Source organism: Mesoplodon bidens, assembly GCF_964165515.1.
Source record: "Mesoplodon bidens genome assembly, chromosome: 4".
Classification (NCBI taxonomy): domain Eukaryota; kingdom Metazoa; phylum Chordata; class Mammalia; order Artiodactyla; family Ziphiidae; genus Mesoplodon; species Mesoplodon bidens.
In genome coordinates this window covers 121,760,611-121,782,499 of record NC_138160.1, presented here as the reverse complement: position 1 = coordinate 121,782,499, position 21,889 = coordinate 121,760,611, and the positions used below count along the sequence as shown (strand labels likewise).

Below are 21,889 nucleotides of genomic sequence, written 5' to 3'. Positions count from 1 at the left end.
TATATTATATGACATATAATAAACAGTTACATGGTGGTAAACATGCTACTACTATTATTATTGTTCAAACGAATGTAACCACATGCATTCAATATATGGGACTCTTCATTCTGTGGAACTCTAAAAAGACATCTTCTCTTTGTCTCCAAGGTTCTGCTCAACTGGCAGGAAAAAAAGGGAACAAGTAGAGAGATGGGAGCTGAATCTTAAAGATATGGAAAGAAATGGGACAGCCTATATAAATTTGCTTAAGGAGCTAATGATGGCATAGCTAAAAGGAAGTTCATTATAGATTGGTTAATGATCATGGAAAAAAGAGAGAAACAACCTAACTGTCCAAAAGTAGGTCATTAGTAAGTCTTGAAACAGCACACATGGAATATTACACAGCCACTAAAAACCATCTCAGAGAGTGGGTAATGATATGGAAAGATGATCATAACCTGAGTAGAAAAGATGATAAAACCAAAATGAGTATCTCTAATCAGTACTATTGGTATGATTTGCATTTTCTTCTTTTATTCATCTGTAATTTCTAAGTTATCTCTAATCAACATGCATTACTGGTATAATCAGAAAAAAAAATTACAAGTTTGTTTTTGGAATGCTTGTTTTGTTTTGTTTTTTTAATGATTAGCCTACATGATGAAAAAGGCCAGGGATATACACCTCAGAAGAAGGTAGAAGGTGCATCCTACTATTTTCATGTTAACGACTTTGTGAACCAAGGGGTTGTCAGCTGGAGGGAGAGAGATGTAAGCTATCTGATCCAGGTCTCATTTACATATGTCCAAAATAAATTATTTCCAGAGATTCTACTGGTAAAGACTCAGATTTCATACCCACTTTCCTGACCTATCCTAAATAGGTTTCTAGGTCCCTAATTGGCATTATAAATATACATAATTATATCTGAATCTATTCAACTAACCCAAATACCATGCTCTCATTCAGTGTCCCAAAATTTATCTTCGTGAAATATAAATCACTGACCCACTTTTGTTGAAGACAATCTTAACAGCACCCCCATCTCAATGATAAAAAATGAGGCTTGCCACCAGGTCCCATTAGAGAAGAAAAAAATAAGGTCCCCATCAGAGCAGCTAACCAGCTGGCCAGCCGTTCTATACTCTCTCTGGTTCTGAGCATCCTTTCACCCCTGGAACCTAACACAGGAAGGGTAACAGGAAAGGGGACCCCACACAGTGTTCTCTACAAGATGGGACCACTGACAGCCCACATTTCTTCCTGGTTCTACAGATTCACAGTCACCTCAAATCTAGAAGTCTTTTTAACTACAGCCCTAAAACTCCGGAAATTGGTTTCAGGTCATTCCCTTCACAAAAGTCTTTGTTTTTCCCAAAATCAAGAGGTTAGAGATCAGTCACTTTTTTGGCCCTTTAGCAAGGCAAAATGGAGTAGGGGGAGGGCACAGTGAAAGAATGAGAGGAAAAAAGAAGGGAAAGAAAAAGAAGGGACAGAAGCAACTGAGAGAAAGAGAAAATAAACAGATGGTAGAGAATGTGTTAGCTACATCTGGGCTGGCATCTCCTAGAACAATACAAGCCCTTTTGTAGGGAAGAAGGACTTTCATGTTAAGACCTTAGACAGCCCCAAACCACTGCCATTTCAGCACATATGAAACTTACTTCTTTACCAACAGTTCCTAAAATAAAGCTAAAACCCTCCAAATATGACTATCCAAATCAGTGTATCACTGAAATATTTTCCTCTGTAGAAATAAATGATGTTACTCTCTTCCGCTCAAAACAAAGGCATCTACCTACTGGATATTGGGTGTTCCTTCCCACTTAACACCAGGAGATTACTCTCTCCAAAGTAAGATCAAAACCCAGAGAAAGACAGGATAAAAGAAGTCCTAACCAGAGACCTACATGCACTCAGGAATGAGTGTGAATTAGTCCTGCCACACTAGCACATTTGTCAGGGGGGTGAACAGAATAGAGAAGAAGTGAGTTCCAGATCCAAACACCCTGGCACTGAAACTTCAGCATTCTGGAGAAGCGCAAATTGTTTGAATGCACTGAAGGAAAAGGATATGTAGCTTAACACGATCTAAGGACAAAGCAGACAGGAGAGCACCACACTTTGGACCATGGGTTAAAATCCTGAGGAAGTGGTTGCCTAGGGCTGGGGGGAATGGGAAGGATGGAGATGATGGCTAAGGAGTGCAGGGTTTCTTTTAGGGATGATGACCAAACATATTCTATAACTACTTGTGGAGATGGATGAAAAATTCTGTGAACATACTAAGAGCCATGAACTGTACACTGTAAATGAGTGAACTGTGTGGTATGTGAATTATATATCTCATTAAGCTGCTTTCAAAAATCCTGAGGCAGGCCCTCCAAGGTCTCTGCCCACCACTGCCTAACCCCATGCTGGCACATTTGAGGAGCTCAGTATCTGGCTGCTTGAGGTGTCACAGTAAGAGACATGAGTCATCATCTTTCTCCTCTGTAACATTTCACAAGTCTTTCATTTAAGATAACCACCAAAAGCATTTCAATCTTCTCTCTTAAAGAGACTCAGTTCTCCAGATTTGCGGGGAGGGGGAAGATGAGACCTCAACATTCAGAACTGAAACTTGTGAAAACAAGCCAATTTGGGGTTCTCGTCAGTTGATGACCATCTTTACGCTTGAACTCTGTGCCTCAAAAAAAAAAACCCAAGCCCTGTTGGGTTGTCTTTTCATTGCAGTATGGTGTGAACTCATGCCAGCCGGAAGAGGTGGGGGAGAAGGAAGCAAGCCAAAGACAGATCCCAAAAGACACGGGGGCCAAAAGCTCTCAGTTCCACTCCAATCTTCTATGCAATGGAGCAGAGCTTCCCTGCTGGGAAACTGATTCCAAGCATGCTGGCTCTGTAAAGAGGAAACGGGATTTCTTTCCGGAGACAGAACCATCTTGTAGCTCTACACAGAGCTGGCAACAGTGGTAGCTTGCTGACCTTGCACACTGAGCTCAGGGCGGCTTCGATCAGAGGGCCAGGAGACGGCAGCAAGCAAAGCCATCTGTAGTCTCCAAGGCCTGATCAGAGGACCAGATGCCTCGGGCGCAGCGGGGACTGGGTGAGGCATCCATCCCCAGGGCTTGCCTGGCCTCCATACCTCCCACAGCCAGAGTTGTGAGACTGATGCTCTGCTGGGTACCCACCCAGGGCAGGATTTGTGTCAAACATCTCAAGGCACTAGTCAGATACAACAGGCGGCAGGAAAGCTGCAGGGCCCAACACCCTGGGGTCCCACCAGCAGTGGCTGTGGTCAGCTTTGTTACCCAGCCCTCCCACAGAGGCTGAAAACCAGCTGAGATCAGAACAGAGATAAGGAGGAGCTGTTGCCAGAAATGAGTTGCCCAAGGGCAGCTCTGAGGCAGCCGGTAAAGGTAAGCCTTCTCTGGGTTTGGGGCACCTCACCCTCCAGGACCATCCGCCAGTCCCTCTACTGCTCTCCCCAAGACAAGAGTCCCCCCTAGCTGTGCAACAGCTCAGACAGCTCATTATGCTTCTTCAAGGTTTTTAGAGGAAAAAAATGTGCAACGTAATTACAAGCTCTGACCCCAAATGACTTTAACCCTGACAGGACTCACTGTGGGAAAATGTGTGCCCTGTGACTGCCCGTGAGCATGAAGTTTCGCTTCAGGAGCTTCTCCGACCCCCAATGCCACAGAAGGGTCCTGGCTCACAGGCCAAGCTCATGGGACAACTGCATCCCAGGCATGGAGCCACATGCTGAGATATTCTGAAGTCGGGAGAACTCGCACCCTTTGGAGCCAATCCCCCATCATTCCTTGACCTGCCGTGACATCCCCTTCCAGATACCTGAGGCTGGCTGGCACAGCTGCGCACTGCAAGGAGGGGACAAAGGATCTGAGACAGGCTTACATAGAATCTCCTCAGGCCTATTCGACTTAATGTGTGGTCCGAGGACCCCTCCATGCAAACCACCTGCGGAGGTCCCTGCAAGGAATGCAGATTTCCGGACCTCACCCCAGAGCCTGTGCACCGTAATCTCCCTGGGGAGAATCCAGGAATCTGCAATTAAGGAAATTCTTACACACATTCACATTTAAGAACCACTACCTTATAACAAGGACAATCTAGAAATGACAGTAATGACATTCGATTACAGGGCACTTACCATGGGCCTGCTTACCCTGCTACTCACAATACCTACAAGAATCTCATTTATTCCTCAGAATAATATTGGAAGGTGAATATTTATCACCCTCGCACTTAAACTGCTTTCTCTAGTTTCACCTCCAAAGGGCAAATCCAAAGACCTTCGAGCAAGCCCTCACCCAAACTGCCAGAAGGACGCACCTCGTACTGAATCAGAACAAATCTCTCCATCCCTATTCTACCCACCTATTCTGCGGAATATGGATATTCCCCACAATTTCAGCCCCCACTCTCTCCTCTCACTCCGTGCCAGTGGTTCTCTACCTATGCTGCACATTAGCAGCACCTGGAGAACCTTTAAAATTCCCCAGGCCCAGGCTGCAGCCCAGACAAAATTACATCAGAATCTCCGGGGATGAGTCCCAGACTCATCTACCTGGAGGGGAATTCAATGGACAGCTAAGGTGGAGAACCACTGCCTGGACCTCTAATAGCATCTGGTGAAACGCAAACCTACAGCAGTACCCCCATCTCTCTCTAGAGCACCTGACCTGTGCTCCCTACCACCTGGTAGGTGTCTCCACCTGTAGGTCCCATGGAAACAACTCAGCAAGGACACTTAACCCTGTATCCCCCATCACCCCAGGTTCTTCTCCTGGGGTGCACAGTTCAGCCAGTGCCCCAAGCCCTAAGACAGAAACCCTGGGGACACCCCTGCTCCTCCCTCCTCTGTCCACTGTTGACTACGTTCTCCTCTTCAGCCACACCAGCAGGTCTCCCATGAAAAGTGCCATGGAATCTTGATTTCTCCTCTATAATTTATGGGCGTTTGTTTGAATATTCAAATAACGATTCCATTGAGTAAAACAGATTTTCAGTAAATGTAGTCCCTGCCACTTGCTCTGCATACTCCCTGGCACAGTGCCACCTACCCTGACACCTGTACCTTAGTCTGAGAAGCACATCTTTGCCCTTCCCTCCTCTCCCCTCCCGGCATGATGGCCACATGATGTCCATTCTCTCACACACTTCTGCTTCAGGACAGTGCAAAGCAGAGTGGAGCTCAAATCACTGGTGAAATATAGGACTATTTTAGATGATACAATGACAAATATTGTTCAATTTAATGATTATGATTCAATGACTATTTAAAGATATTCTAGAAAAAAAATATATTGCTAACCACATCAAACCTATAATTTCAGAATGCTATAAAGTTCCCTTTTGAAATAAACATAATTTTTAATGAGTAGACCTTTTCAAAATAAATACATGTGGTAAAGGTGGGGCAGAAATAACCTAGGGGGTTTTAAAAGACTGATGGGGGCTTCCCTGGTGGCGCAGTGATTGAGAGTCCGCCTGCCGATGCAGGGGACACGGGTTCGTGCCCCGGTCCGGGAAGATCCCACATGCTGCGGAGCGGCTGGGCCCGTGAGCCATGGCCGCTGAGCCTGCTCGTCCGGAGCCTGTGCTCCGCAACGGGAGAGGCCACAACAGTGAGAGGCCCGCGTACCGCAAAAAAAAAAAAAAAAAAAAAAATAGACTGATGGTTAGGAACACTGTTTCCTTGGACTTGATGTCTTCACTTGCCTCTCCCCAAGTTCTCTGCTCCCTCCCCCAGAAACCCTTTTAAACCGATAGGAATCATTGCACTGTGGACTGTCTGTTCTTCCCTGGCCTCCTGAAGAGCAGGGACTATGCCCGCCCTGTCCCAGAACTCCACTACCAGGAGCCTTCCACCCCAGCATGAGCAGTCCCAGGCACTGGAAGAGAGACCACAGCCAACACGTGCCTTCCACCAGGGGAAGTGCTAAGCTCTGCCGAAGAGGCAGCCAGAAGAGAGAAGGACAAAAGCGCCCAGCTCCCTCGCCACTCCCCAGAGAAGCTTCGCAGACAGACAACGTGTACCTACGGGCCCAAAGTCACAGTCTCCAGTCACCAAAGGTGGGAGACTGCCCTCCTTTACACCTGCCAAACTTCCGAAATAATGCGCACACTGCACAAAGATAAAAACTCAACAGCACCCTCACTAGAACCACAAACAAGCTCTCTGGCGCCCCGCATGCAAGTGATCCCCAGTCCAGCTCTGTCTCATTTTAGGGAATGACTTTGTTGTGACTTCTGATCCCAGAATGAACAGTACACACAAACTGGGGAGTAGGAAATGGAGAAAATTCTAAGTGTTGTTTCATTACAGACACCACCCTATAATAAACCAAATAGTGAGTTTCCTTTCTACTCTAAAATGTGATTTATAAAATTCAGTTCACTCAGAGCTTTTCAGAAACACTCCTATGAGATATTCATTGAAATGAAAAATGTACATACCCACTGGCCCAGCAGTTCCATTTCTACAATGCATCCTACAGATCTACTCACTCATACGCCCATGACAGGTACCAGGAGGTTCACAGCGGCATTGCTTATAATGGTAAAAGGGTGGAAATCATCTAAATGTCTATTATTTGGGGACTGATTAAATAAACTATGTTATGTCCATACGGTGCAATACAATGCGATGCTAAAAATGAATTTGCTCTATACGTACCAATATTGAATAATATTCAAAATACATTAAAATCATGCAAAATGCAAAAATATGCAAAACAGTGCATATGGTATGCTACTGGAGAAATATATAAATCTGTATTTGCTGGCACATGCATAAATTATATCTGAAAAATATTCAAGAATGGGTAAAATGTTGCCTGCAGTAGAACAACTAAGGATTTGGAGACAGGAGGAATTTGAGGATGCTCACATTCCTTCTTGTCCCCTCTAAATTGTGTACTATTTACAGGTATTACTTACTGACATAAACTTTCGAAAAAGAAACATAGGTATGAATTAAAATAAAAATGCTTTTTAATTTTATTTCATTTGCTCAACTGATAATCATCTTCTACACCTGACCCACAAGTGTAATAGTGAGATAGGCAGTCAGGAATCTGTTACGGTTTGGGTCCTATCTGCTTGACAGTCTCTGTGGCACAGAAACAGCCTCAAGTTCAACTCAATCTGCCTGGAAATCTATCTAAAGTCTCACGGGAGAAGCCAGTTCACATTTTCAAAGTGTTCAAATCAGCCTGGAATAAACTTAAAAGCACATTTGATAGCAAGATCAGATGAGCTTTGAAACCTACCTGTGGTGTTTTTACAAACCATGTAAAATGGGGTTTATTTTGGCTTTTCCTGTGTGGCAGCAACAGGAGTCAAACCTTAGCTACTGGCTTGGCCCAGAGAAGCCAGCCAGTTAACAAGGTTTGATCCAGAATTCCCAAGCCCCGCAACCCTTTGTCCATCTGGCAAAGAAAACACACACACACACACAGACACCCCCCAGCCCCAGGAATCTCCTCTTTCTAAATATAGTAAGCACTGCCCAGTCTCCAAGCTCACCCTCTGTAGCATTCTGTGCCTTCCAACCGAGGTGAAATGAGCCAGATATAAACACACCGTGACAGCTTCTGGCCCACACTGCCAAGCTGTTTTCCTTACTATTTCCTCTCTTTCTCCACTCTAGGTTTCTACAAAAATGTGTAAACCTCAGTGACTATAATTTGTAAATATTCCTCTGGCCACTAAGGCTGTTTTCCTCACCCTACCAAATGTAATTTCCCTGAAATTTGAGGTCAGAATAGCCTATTATATATGGGCAAAGCCACATCCCATCTCCCATTTTATCTGTAAGAACTTGCAGCTCAGAAAGGATTTCGGACAGGTCCGAGGCTAATTAGGACACAGCCAATTAATTGTAATCTCTCTCTCTCAATCTCTCTCTCTCTCTCTCTCTCTCTCTCTCTCCCTCCCTCTCTCTCTCTCTCTCCCCCCCAACCCTGCCCTCGTTCCTTTAGAATCCGTGTCAGTGCCTCACAGAAGGGCTTGTTCAGGGATGCAAGGACCTAAACAGTCGATGTGAAAGAGCTTTAAAAAATGGAGGCTGGGGCCTCCCTGGTGGCACAGTGGTTGAGAGTCCGCCTGCCGATGCAGGGGATACGGGTTCGTGCCCCGGTCTGGGAGGATCCCATATGCCGCGGAGCGGCTGGGCCCGTGAGCCATGGCCGCTGGGCCTGCGCATCCGGAGCCTGTGCTCCGCAACGGGAGAGGCCACAACAGTGAGAGGCCCGCATACCGCAAAAAGAAAAAAAAAAAAAAAATGGAGGCTGGCAACAACTCCACCTTGAGGAATCTATCCCATGGAACTCCTGGGACCCACACACAAAGGTGGGTGTGCAAATAATCACTGCAGCACCTTCTATGCTGAGGCAATCCAAATATTCCTCAACAAGAGACGGGGTAAATAAGCCATGGTATCTCCACATAGCAGAGCTCTCTGCAGGCCTTAAAAAGAATACACTGTGTATGTGTACTGACATGGAAGATCTCTAAAAGAGAGTCTCAACCAGAAAAGCGAAACACAGAATAATTCATATTCTATAACCCCACCTAAGAAAAAAAAATATGCACAGAAAAAGGACAAGAAAAAAAGCACACCAGTGGTTAACTCAGGCAAGCAGGTGCTTTACTCTGTATAGTTCCACACTCTGTGATTCTTTTATGAGAACGTATTCGTGAACTGCGTATATGAATTTTTTTGTCTTTGCACTGTAAGATTAGGTCATCCATTCATACTGTTAATTTTACCCCCAAAACTAATCCTTCCCAAGTCATCTTTATTTCAGAAAATAGTGTCATAATTCACATAATTGCTCCAGCTAAAAACATTTGAATCATTCTTTTTTTTTTAAGATTTTTTGATGTGGACCATTTTTAAAGTCTTTATTGAATTTGTTACAATACTGCTGCTGTTTTATGTTTTGGTGTTTTGGCCCTGAGGCATGTGAGATCTTAGCTCCCCAACCAAGGATCGAACCCACACCCCCTGCATTGGAAGGCGAAGTATTAACCACTAGACTGCCAGGGAAGTCCCTAATCATTCTTGACTTTTATTCTCAAAGCCCAAATCCAATCAAATAGCAAATCTGTGGGATCTACTTCCAAAAACACCCAGAATCTGACCACCATCTCCAGTGCTGCCACCCTAGCCCAAGGTGCCATTGCCTCTTACTTCACCTATTATAACAGCCTTCTAACTGCTCTCCTTGCCTCCATTCTTGCCCCACTAAATTATCCTCCACACGTGGCCCCCATAATCTCTTAAAAACACAAGCAGGATGATGTCACAACCTCCTCCTTACACTTAGAATGAAACCCAAAGTCCTTTCTGGGACTCAAGACCTCTAGGACCTGGCTCCCGACCTCTCTCCCTGTTCATTTGCCATCACTCTGCTCCAGCTATGCTGGCCTCCCTGCTACTCCTCAGACACCCCATGATCTCTCCGGCCTCACGAATTCTGCACCTGTTACCACCACCTTAAAAGCCCTTACTCTAGGCTAGGGCTTGGAGGACACAGTAAGAGTGGAGCAAAGCTCCATATCTGAAATGAAAGCCTTCCTCTGGTGGCCTAAGATATATAATTTGGAACATAATAGGTTATAATTTTAAACATTGAAACTAGGGTCAGTCAGAAATTTAATCTAGAAAATCCACTTTGTTAGCTTCATACCGGCATCCCTCCTTTGGCTACCTTTTAAAAAGGCAATGGCCTAAACAGGGTAGCAAAATCACCTTCATGAATTGCTTTCCCCAATAGCTTGGTGGTGATAATGGTTCCTCCCTGACCCATTCTCATGTTGTCAATTCCTGGGGTTTGTGATCATTAGCTTACACTGGCCAGCACTAGGAAGTTCAGCCTGAGGCCTCCGCCCAGAAGGATGCTGGCTGGCCTAGCTGGAGCAGAGATCTGAACCACAGCCGTGTCAGAATCACCTTCCAAGCCCTGGAATGTGAAACTGATCAGTCAAGTGCATCTGAGGTTGAAGCAAATGGAAGCAGAAAGTCCTCAAATGAGGGCAAATAGAGAAAATCTACCTAGGGGAGTGGTGTTCACTTAATCATCAAAAGTTTTATGGGACAACAAAAAAAAAAGTTGTATGGGACAAAGTAAAAGGATAAAAAAAAAAATCCAAGGTATAAAATAGTGCCCAACAAAAAGATCTGAATAGGTATGTCAGCAAAGAAAATGCACCAATGGCCCTTAATCATATGAAAAGATGCTCATCATCGTTAGTCATCGTGGAAATGCAAATTAAAACCAAGAGATATCACTTCACACTCACTAGGATGGCTACAATCAAAAAGACAGACAGTAACAAGTACTGGTGATGATGTAGAAAAATTGAAACCCTCAGACGATCCTGGTGAGAATTTAAAAAGATGCCTCTGCTGCAGAAAACCTTTCGGCAGTTTTTTTAAAAAATGAAACATAATGGGCTTCCCTGGCGCAGTGGTTGAGAGTCCGCCTGCCGATGCGGGGGACGCGGGTTCGTGCGCCGGTCCGGGAAGATCCCACATGCTGCGGAGCGGCTGGGCCCATGAGCCATGGCCGCTGAGCCTGTGCGTCCGGAGCCTGTGCTCCGCAATGGGAGAGGCCACGGCAGTGAGAGGCCCGCATACCACAAAATAAATAAATAAAGTCTATTAATTATATTTTTTTAAAAAGGAGGGAGGGGAGAACTTAAGCCTCAATCAGTGGGCTGAGCGCAACAGATTAGATGCAATTTATTCAATCCAGTTGAGAACAGAATAATTAGATTAAAGTGGAAGGACTTTTTTTAAAGCCAGTGTTATATAAAAACTACAAAATCTTGTTTGGATATAATTTGCTGTTGTTTATATTTGTATGAGAAATACTCCAAATGTCAGTACTGCAAATTACCACCATTTACAAATAATTAGGAAATGCCTTTTTTTTTTCTTTTATTTTAAAGGTGCTAAAGCAAAGCAAAGGAGCTGAGAAAAAACTTTTTGCTACCTAACTCCATAAGCATTTGTTCCATTAGGATTTTGTGAGTAATATAATTACTCCTAAACAAAGCAGGTTGGCACTGAACAGCCTTTGGGAATTTATACCATTAATGAAGGACTCACCTCACTACTGTAAAAAGCCTACACCAAGTCCTAAAGAAATATAAAAGGGTGACATGCTCTAAGCACACAACTCTTGATGTTGATTTTTTTTTACTCTTGTTTTAATGAGCAAAGAGGATGAACTATTTATCTTAACAAATGAGACTCAAGAACAAGTTTTTGGCCTCCATGTTCAATGCTTTATTACCCAGTTAAAAGAGAATAACGGGCTACCCTGGTGGCGCAGTGGTTGAGAGTCCGCCTGCCGATGCAAGGGACACGGGTTCGTGCCCCAGTCCGGGAAGATCCCACATGCCGCGGAGCAGCTGCGCCCGTGAGCCATGGCCGCTGAGCCTGCGCGTCCGGAGCCTGTGCTCCGCAACGGGAGAGGCCACAACAGTGAGAGGCCCGCGTACAGCAAAAAAAAAAAAAAAAAAAAAAAAAAAAAAGAGAGAATAACTTTCAGTTATAAAATAAATAAGTCATAGGATGTGATGTACAGCATGGTGACGATAGTTAATAGTACTATAATTGTATATTTGAAAGCTGCTAAGAGAGTAGATCTTAAAAGTTCTCAAAGAAAAAGAATTCGTAATTATGCATGGTGACAGATGTTAACTAGACATACTGCAGCAATCATTTCATACTATATACAAATAGCGAATCATTATGTTGTACACCTAACACTAAAAAATGTTCTGTGTCAATTATATCTCAATTTAAAATTTTTTAATTAAAAAAATAAATGAATGCTAGGAAAGTATGCATTTTCTAAAAAATATTAAAAAAGAGAGAGACTCATTGGTAATCAGTGCTACCCGCAAAGAGCAACTCTACTGCTTCAAAAAGCCAACAGATAATCAGACGCCCTCATTTGTCTCACTAGCTTACAATGGCTCTTTAATCATATGATGAAGAGAGAAACACAAAACTTCAGAGCACAATACAGAATCTTAACTATTCTTTGCTACTCAGGACTCAGAGCCTGAAAAACAACGGGGACAATATTCTCACTTAATCTAGCACCTGCTGCATGTTTCTTCTTTCTAGTGTCTAGATCTCTGAACAATTTGCATCTTCACTGCCAGCGTGTCTACTGAAGCACTGAAGGGTCATGTTCAAGAGAAGGCCCTGCAGTCCGTGGTCAGCTTCAAAACTTGGTTGCACAACTTCCTGCTGTGTGACCTTAGACAAGTTACCCAAACTGTAACATGCACACAAATAAGAGTATTCATCCCACCGGACAGTGGTATAAACACTCACGAGACAATGTGTGCACTTAGCATAGGGCCGGGCCCTTGGTGAGTGTTCAATAAACAAGAGCTGCTGGCAAGGTTTCAGGTTTTCTGTTTGCTTGTTTGTTTGCTGAGGAAACTGACAGTGCCCCCAAGGTCTTACAGCATATATGTGGTAGAGCTTGGACTAGACATCAGGTCTGCCTGATAACAGAGGCCTGGCTCCTTGCATTGCACTCTGCTCCCCAGACCTGGGTCTCCTCAGGCTGCATATTACGGACTCCAAGTTAACTCCTCCAAGTCCACTTCTTAAATGAACTCAATACTGATGTGTTCCCTATCTACATAAAAGGGCTGGAGCCATATATAAATGCATTACTGGAAGGCATCTTGTGGAAGGACTGCTATAAAGAGAATGTTATATCAATGCCCACTAGGATTACTAATGTCCAGAATCCAGACCACTCTGAAATGTGGCATTATCCATGGAGATGAGTGGTTATCAACCCAGGACCAGAGATTTCTGAAACATTTAAGACAGACATGCTTTTTCTGGAACACATCTGTCAGACTGGGCATTTAGATTATGGCAATTAATGACAGCTTGTACTATAGAAGAATGTAGATATAATTTTTACTTTTTTTTTCCTGTAATGTGAGTTTAGGGTCCCTATTGAGCCTCATGAATGCCCTCTAGCAGATATTATTAAAACTATTTAGATCTCATTCTTTTTTTTCCCTTAAGTAATATACTACCTAAATGTTCTTTCTTCATGCCTTAGCAAAAAATCTTGTAAGTGTGATCTCACTTAAGTACATCAGACTTTTTATCTGTCTCTCCGCCTAGGGTTCAAGTTCCAAAATACAGAATTTTGCTTTGTATATATAGTTATGACTACAGATTTATACAACCCTATTTCTGTTAAAAGATAAATGTCTGTTGAATTTAAGATTTGATTATTGACAGACAAATAGCAGCTAAAATTTATTGTTGTGGTTTTTGCTGGCATTCTTATAAAACTACTTATTTCTGTTAAAATTCTCTGTGGTTGCCTTGGAGATGTGATGCAGGTCAGAATTACTAACCTCTGTGAATACAATGCAAAAGGCATGTCATCCCCAAAAAGTCTCATGAAAACTATGGTCTCATAGTCTTTTTATAAAAAAAAAAAAAAAAAAAAAAAAAAAAAAAAACAGTGTCTCCTGGCAGGCTACCAACCGCAGAGTAAGGCTTTTTTCAGTATCACACACCCCGCCCCAACTTGACTGAAAAGCTCACTGACAGAAGGGGTTGGATCCTTGGTCTTGTTTTGGTAGGCTCCCCTGCGTCCTTCAAAGTACCATGAACTAGAATGAATCCATCAGTTCCCCATCATGAGACACCTGGGTTTTCCCTAGGACATGGTTCAGTCTTTGCGACTCCACCTCTACTTAAACCCCACTGAAGGAGAGCAGCTTATGGGTTCAAAGTTTCCCACCTGAAATTCCAATCAAGAAAACTGTGCCTCAAGATGCCCACCACCATCTAAGAGAAAACTATTTTTTTTTTTTTTTTTTTTGCGTTACGCGGGCCTCTCACTGTTGTGGTCCCTCCCGTTGCAGAGCACAGGCTCTGGACGCGCAGGCTCAGCGGCCATGGCTCACGGGCCCAGCCACTCCGCGGCATGTGGGATCTTCCCGGACCGGGGCACAAACCCGTGTCCCCTGCATCGGCAGGCGGACTCTCAACCACTGCGCCAGCAGGGAAGCCCTAAGAGAAAACTATTAAAATTACACTTCTGATATCCAGAAGAGGCAAATCCATAGAGACAGAAAATACATTAGTGGTCGACTAGGGCTGGAGGGCGGGAGGATGGGGAGGGAGGAGTTGGGAGCAAATGGTGGGGAATGACTGCTTATGGGAACAGGATTTCTTTTGGGGGCAATGAAAATGTTCTAAGACTGATTGTGGTGATAGCTGTACGGCTCTGCGAATGTACTAAAAACCATTGAACTGGATGCTTTAAGTGAGTGAACAGTATACTAAGGCAAATTATATCTCAATAAAGATATTCTGCCCCACTCCTCCCACCTAAGACTATCAAAATAAGAGAACTCACTCTATCTCAGAAAGAAGTCTAACTTAAAGGGGTATATCCCCAGCAGCAAGTCCATAAACCAACTCTGAAGGTGGAAAGAAACACAGTTCCCGAAAACCCACATCACCTCTCAAAACCAACAGCCTAATTCACTGTCAGTTCTGTGAAACCACATTTGGTTTGCCATCGAGTCCATGAGACAGCCAGACATGAAGTCCAGTGCATTCTGCAAGCTTTTCCTGCAAGGCAAAGAGAGGCAGCCAGCTCAGCCACTGGATGGGGGATGGGGGGGGGGGGGGGGGTAGAGGGGTTAATCTAGCAAGAAGATGGAAAATTTAAGCTACCAGAATGTTATTAGGAACAACAGAGATGTTGAGAGACTTTTTTTTTTCTCTTTAACTTGTGGGGCTTTTTTGTCATAACCATGACTTTATACAAATAGGATTACCAGGCTTCTTCCCACCAGTAGTTAATACATACACAACTGTGTAAGTTACCAACAACTGGCATGAAGAAGGCATGGGCCTAACTCCTTGCACCCAAATCAAAAAAACTGTTTATTTGGATGGACAATTCTGCTCTTAGTGACTCTTGCTCCGAGTCTTGACAACCCTGAATGCTGGAAGACAGTAACAGCTACCATTAATTGAGCAATGCTATGCACCAGGCTAAGTGCTTTCTTTACATGCACTGTTTCATTTTGCACTCACAGCAACCCTAGGAGGTCAGAGTGGCTACTCCCATTTTACACAGGAGGAGCTCAGGCTTAGTGACTCACCCAGAGTCAATCAGTAGGTGATGGTGTCAAGAATGGAACACAGAACATCCTAAAACTCTGAATTCTACAAGTCTGAACTTCATCGCCCGCCTCTATCATCTTTACAGAAAGAAAAAAGGACTAAAACACACAGAATCCTCTTGACTGAGACACAGATTAATCAGGTCAAGGAAAGAGTGCCCACAGAAAAGGCCTGGACAAATCAGCACAGAAAAAAGTGACTCGGAGTCATCACATCAAACAAGAACTTTCTCCAAAAGCAAGATTTTTTGAAATGTAGGTCCCAAATTATTTTATTGCTTATCTTCCATGTGTCCAGCCCAGAGGTTTGAACTCCAGGGAAAGACTTCAAGGAGTTCCTTTGTTTATCAGGTTATCAAGGGGAATCAAGAGACAACAGACCTACACAACAGTTCTGCTTCAGAGTTAAGTGCACAGGCTCTGGAATCAGACAACTTAATTGCTGTGATGCCTTGGGCAGGTTACTAATCTCTCTGAGCTGCAGTTTCCTCATTCATAAAGTGGAAGTAGCAAGAATAATGATCTAGCTGAATTTCAGCAATCCCAGTTTTATCGTCTCAGATTAACACACAACGGAAACCTTAACCCAAAGATCTGTGAAAATTAATTACAAAATAAAACCATAAAATTTTAGAGCTGGAAAAGCCTATAAATCATCTAAACCAGTGTTACTTACACAATTATGTTTTTTTGTTTGTTTGTTTGTTTGCGGTACGCGGGCCTCTCACTGTTGTGGCCTCTCCCGTTGCGGAGCACAGGCTCGGGACGTGCAGGCTCAGAGGCCATGGCTCATGGGCCCAGCCGCTCCGCGGCATGTGGCATCTTCCCGTGCCGGTGCACGAACCCGTGTCCCCTGCATCGGCAGGCAGACTCTCAACCACTGCGCCACCAGGGAAGCCCTATGTATTTATTTTTACGTATGTATTTTTTAAAACACTGGCTTTACATTTACAGTAGTGATAAAGATGATCCAAAGAAAATGAATACACAAATACTAATATAGTAGTATACAATGCAAGAAGCACCTAATGACAACACAATGCCCGAAGTCTGGTAAATAGTAATCACTTCTACCCTTTTTAAGAGGTCACATGACCTGTTCAAGCAGTAGTAAGAATAGAAGAGTATAGTTAGAAATAGAGCTGGATATTAAGAGATTAGAACACCTAGTTCTCCCCCAAGTTACAGAGCTGGTCCATTCCACTAGACAATTTGAATAACTCTTTAATTTTATCACTGTACTGTTTCCTCCTACCCAAAGAATTCTTACATGCCCTCCCCACCCCCCCAAAAAATCGTAGCAGGCAAATAAACTGCCAGTCACACAAATGCATCCTCCTCAGACTCATGGCTGAGATACAAAATGCAAGTCCAAATTCCAAAAGGCTTGGTCCAGGGGGTCCATTCTGGGCAAGAGGGATGGGGCGGAATTAAGAGCTCAGCATCAGCAGGAACTCCAGCTCTGGTTCAGACCATGTGGAGGCTCAAAAACCACCCTGCCGTTAGAGCAGTGTGGCTCTGGGCTAGTGATTTCTGCAAGTCTGTTTTCTCATTTGTAAAAGCAGTAACAGTACATGAGATAATTTGTGGGTGAAGCAGTGCCTGGCATGGAGTAAGTCTTTACAACCTCGGAGGCAGCAGAACTGTCACTACTACTTCAGTGCCTGGGGCAATATCTAACACACAGCAAGCACTCTAAATGTTTGCTGAATAAAGAAGAGGTCCAATTAAAGCCAGTCTGAGAGTCACTCAAAATTCATGGGCCCAGGGCTTCCCTGGTGGCGCAGTGGTTGAGAGTCCGCCTGCCAATGCAGGGCACACGGGTTCGTGCCCTGGTCCGGGAAGATCCCACATGCCACGGAGAGGCTGGGCCCGTGAGCCATGGCTGCTGAACCTGCGTATTCGGAGCCTGTGCTCCACAACGGGAGAGGCCACAACAGTGAGAGGCCCGCGTACCGCAAAAAAAAAAAAAATTCATGGGCCCAACCTATAAGTGGGCCCCTAACTTACTCCAAACCAGGGTCACATATTCCCTGAACCAATGATGGTCCTGGTCATTCACAAAAGAAGAGTCTGTTCATATGCTTCAGGTCACAGCCTCCAGCAGAGACCCTGCCTCTGAGGAGCCTTATCACATCAAAGTTCCATGTTTATTTCACCCCAAAACACTGGCACTTGCTGCCCTGGGGCTCCACTGTCTCCCTCTTCATTTTTAGAAGCAACAGGCTCACAAAATGACACCTCAGGCACTTGACTTCATGTCTCCTTTATAGAGGCTTGGGGACAATTCTCACAGCTAGGGCCCCACTCTGCCAATGCAAGCTTTCTTAGCTGAAAAATACCACCTATTAAGAAATCCATCACAGAGAAAGGAAAAGTCAAAGACAATTCCACTGTCTGCTTTTTTTCCTGATTCTCAAAACTAAAAGATGGACCAAACTATTTTTAAACGGGTGGACTGAAAAGGCACCCAAAAAAAGATCTCAACAATCCAAGGCGCTCTTCCCTAGAGCACTCCTGTTTGGCCAGAAGGAGACATTCCCTGGCTCTGCAGAAGACAAGGCAAATCATACACAGAATGCAAAACTCATTTCTCCCCTGCCAAAGGGAAATTTGCAAAAATTGTTTTACAAAAGGTTTGAGGATCTATAAAGATGAGTTTAAACTTCTCCTTTCTGAGTGAGGACCGAGGACATTCCTTCTCAGACTTTTGAGTTTTCAAGGATATTGGGAGAGGTAAAAGGGGAGCGAGGGAGCGGGAGAGGGAGAGAATATGTTCATTCTATTTTTAAACCCTCGCCCACAGTTTAGAGTAAAGGAACACTCTGATTCTGTACTCCCACCCCTATCACCTTCTGCTAAACACAAGTATCAGAACCTTCACACGTACGTGACCCTGATTCTAGATCTGGGGGGTACAGGCTGCCAGTAATCCAGAGAATCGCGAGCTGACCGACCATCCCACCCAGCCCTTCTCTGGGCAGCAGCTGTGCCTTTCGGAGAACCCGGCGGCCCTGAGCAGGCTGGCGCTGCGCCCAGGGAGCGAAGCAGGCACAACCCGCCTTTTTCCGAGGGGAGGCAGCGCCCCCTTGGCGGGGCCCACTCCATTCCCAAGGCTGGGCACCCAGGGGTGAGCAACTCTTCCCCAAGGGAGCGGGAGTCGTGGACGCGAAGGGGTTTCCCAGCAGGCTGCGGCGCACCAGGCACTCCAGTCCCACTCCCAGGACACCTGTGTGCCGCGCACACCCGCCGCGGCGCCCCAGAGCGCCACTCGCGCTCGGTCTCCTCCCAGCCACCCCGGAACGCAAATTGCCGGGCGACGGATCTTTTCCCTCACCGTCTTGTTGCTAGTTCGCCCATTTTACGTATTCTTCCCGCCTCACTACAAGCATCTACACCCGTCCCTCAGTGCCCGGGGGCAGAAAACCAGACGGACACGCGACCCCCAGGGCTGAGCGCCTCCCGACGGCCCCTCCCGCCCCGGAACTCCGTCCCCGCCAGGCTCAGGGGCACTCACTCTTGAGCGCGCTGATGAGTGACTTCCCGTCCTTGATGAGCTCCTTGATGAATTTGTTGGTCTTGTCCAGCTCCGCTTCGTGTGACTTGAGCGTCTCTCGGAAGTGCGGGCTGTCGAGGCAGCAGTCGCTGAATTCGAGCGCGGGCAGCCCCATGGTGTCTGCGGCGCCCAGCCGGGGGGCACGCCTCCCCCGGGGCCCCGGCGGCCCGCAGCCCCGAGCACGCACGCGGCGGGACCACGGCCGGCACCCGCGACGGCCGCCGGCTCCACAGGTGTGGCGCCGGTTAGCCCTGAGCGCGGTGTCCGCGGGCGCGCACGACTTCCAAACCAAGCCGGGACCCGAACGAAGGGCGGCTGCTCCGGCGGCGTGCAACCGAGCGGCCGGGGAGCAGGAAGCGCAGCGGCGGACCCGCAGCGGCGCCGGGAAGGGAACGAGAAGTCGAGCGAGTGCAGCCGCCTCCTCCCCGCCTCCTTCACCAGTTCGCTCTCCAGCAGCCTCGAGCGCCCTCTCACAGCAGCCTGGGCCGCTCCGCCGGCGTTCGGGCCGCACTAACATGCTAGCAATGACCTAATCCCAGCCGAACCAATCAGACCCCCGGGCCTCCCGGGTACGCCCGGCCCTTCCGCGGCCATGACCCAATCAGCGGGGCCCGGAGGCGGGGTCTGGGCCAGGGGGCGGGGCCCACGCCACTGCCTAGGTCCGCAGCACAAGCTCCGCCCGCACCCGCCCGCGCGGTGTTGCAGATCCGGAGCCCCGAAGGTGAACGCTGCGGCATGCCCCGTACCTTGCCGGCCCGCATCCGAGATGGTGCGTCTGAAGGTTTGGGGAGCGGAAGAGCCTAGATGTGCCGAACATGAAATATCTGGGAATTTAGGGCTGCAGTCCCCCTCACACTTCAGGCAATCGAGCTTGCACTCAAAATGCAGCCCCCTGCCCCAGACGAACCCCGAGCGCACCAAGCGACCACATCGCTCCTAGGAACAAGCTCCTTCTTCCAGTCGAGGAGAAAATATTTTCATCTTAAAATTACCAGCCCTTCTTGCCTGCAGTCTTCCCGCCCCCTACAGTCCGGCCCCCTCACGGTCACTCCTACTCAAAACCCGCCCACGGCTGCTCTCAGCCGAAGGATCTAACATCCTTACGAAAATTTCAGCCGCCTGTTGTTTCACTTCTGGGCACCTAACACAATTTTACATAATTACGTCCACTGCCTGTCGTCCTTTGCTGCACCGTGAGCTTCAAGAACACGAGCCACCGCAGTTTTCTTGTGCGCTGCGGCATCCCTAACACCTAGAACAGTGGCCGGCATCTACTAACAGATATTGAGCGCTTACCGTGTGCTACGTGTGCTATGGCGATTGATAAATATTTGTGGAATAAATGAATGGATCCTTTCCCGTGTCCCTCTCCACCTCCTACCCCACCCCACCCCCAATGCGTTGCCCTGTAGCCCTTTGGTTCCACCACAAGAATCAATCCAGGCAGCTCACGCACTGCACTTGCCAGGCTGGACCCCACAGTGTCTAGTGCTGAACTGTGAACTCCTAGAAGATAGGGACTGTCTTGGAATAAATCATTTGTATGTCTAGGAACTAGCAGCCCTCCAGTTAGGTGGTTTTGTGTGTTGGGGGGGGGGGGTGTTGCTGTTGTTTTTCACATAGGTCTGCTATGTTCAGGCACTAGGCTAGATGCTAGAGATGCAAAGATGAATAACACAGAATGAACCTGACTGCTACTGGTTAGTGGGAGAGACAAGCGACAAGCAATAGCAATGCTGCATGGTAAGTTAGGATAGAAGGCCTGGGTGCTCGGGAACATGGAGAAGGGATTGCTAACTCAGGGAGCCAGAGAAGGCATCGATGTCGAGGTACTGATTTATTAAATGCATAAATGAATGAATGTGATCTATTTGCCAGTTGCAGCTACAAATTCAGACTTGATAGCAGGCCCAAACAGCTATCAGATGGATAATTAAAACACTGAAAATAGTTGTTCCTCACCTGCCAAGAATGAGAAAGATGTGGAATGGAAATCCCATGAAACTAAATCTGTTTAATGCAATATCTTGAGCACTTAAAAGTAGGTGTTCTGGCTCTTAAGTGATACATAACAAATCACACCAAAACTTAATGGATTAAAACAACTATGATCTCTTTATTTTCTCTCATTATCTCTGTGGGTCAGGAATTTGGGAGAGAGCTTGGCTGGGTGATTCTGGCTTGGGGTCTCACATATGTTTACAGTCATATGGTAACAGGAGCATCTCCCTCTCTTCAGTGGGCTCAAGACTTCACTGTGTGGTCTCTCAATGTGGTCTAGTTGAGTTTCCTCACTGCATGGCAGCCTCAGCGCCCCAGTGTGAACTTTCCAGCTCACAAGAGGAAAGCTGAATCACCTTTTATGACCTAGCCTTGGAAGACAAACACTTCTTCCACCTTCATTGGGTACAAGGAAGTCACAAGCCCAGATTTAAGGAGAGAGTAATTAGACTGTACCTCCAGATGGGGAAGTAACAAGAAAGGGAGATATTAATGCAGCCATCTCTGAAAAAAAACAATCTGCCACTGCGGGCCTAGCACAAGGCAAAGTATTCAATAAATGTTAAATGAATGTAACAAAATGAGGTCCACAATTATTTATTTTTATTCTACTGAGGAATATTGAGCAAATGTGCATAAACATATACGTATTAGTAAGAATAATAATGATAAATATTACCCATCATTTGTTAAGCTCTTAGTTTGTGCCAGACACTATGCTAAATTATGTACGTGCATTTAGTCCCTACAAGGGAAGACTGGTACTAGGATAATTCCCATTTTTCAGATGAGAAATTGAGGCCCAGAGTTGTAACTTGAACCAGGTTACCTAGCTAAGAAGAGTGTGTGGCACATACACATACACAAACATATACCTTAATATGCCTGTTTACAAGTGTGTAACTTCTTCTGAATTTAATCCAGAATTTCCACAAAGACCTCCCACACTTTCTGCAATATTATCAGAAGAGAATCAGAATGTAGTAGTACTGAGTACAGAAACTGGCCCCTGGAAGGTGCAGCTGTCTCGCTCTCCCTTGAAAATAAGCTCCATGAGATAGAGATTCTGTGTTCACTATACAGCCCCAGCACCTAGGACAGCAAAGGGCA

At 45.9% G+C, this 21,889-nt stretch overlaps 1 protein-coding gene across 3 annotated transcripts in view; it reads right to left on the bottom strand.

The window, feature by feature from the left end:
- The window catches only part of ARHGAP26 (Rho GTPase activating protein 26), a 483,661-nt gene extending 464,328 nt beyond the window's left edge, over window positions 1–19,333 (bottom strand). For all 3 annotated transcript variants that reach the window (XR_014015710.1, XM_081232450.1, XM_081232451.1), the window contains exon 1: window positions 18,740–19,333. Coding sequence is in view for 2 of the 3 variants with exons in the window: in XM_081232450.1 (XP_081088576.1) it covers window positions 18,740–19,295 (556 nt within the window). In the remaining variant the exon portion in view is untranslated. The remainder of the gene's footprint in view (window positions 1–18,739) is intronic.
- Window positions 19,334–21,889: the final 2,556 nt, after the last annotated feature.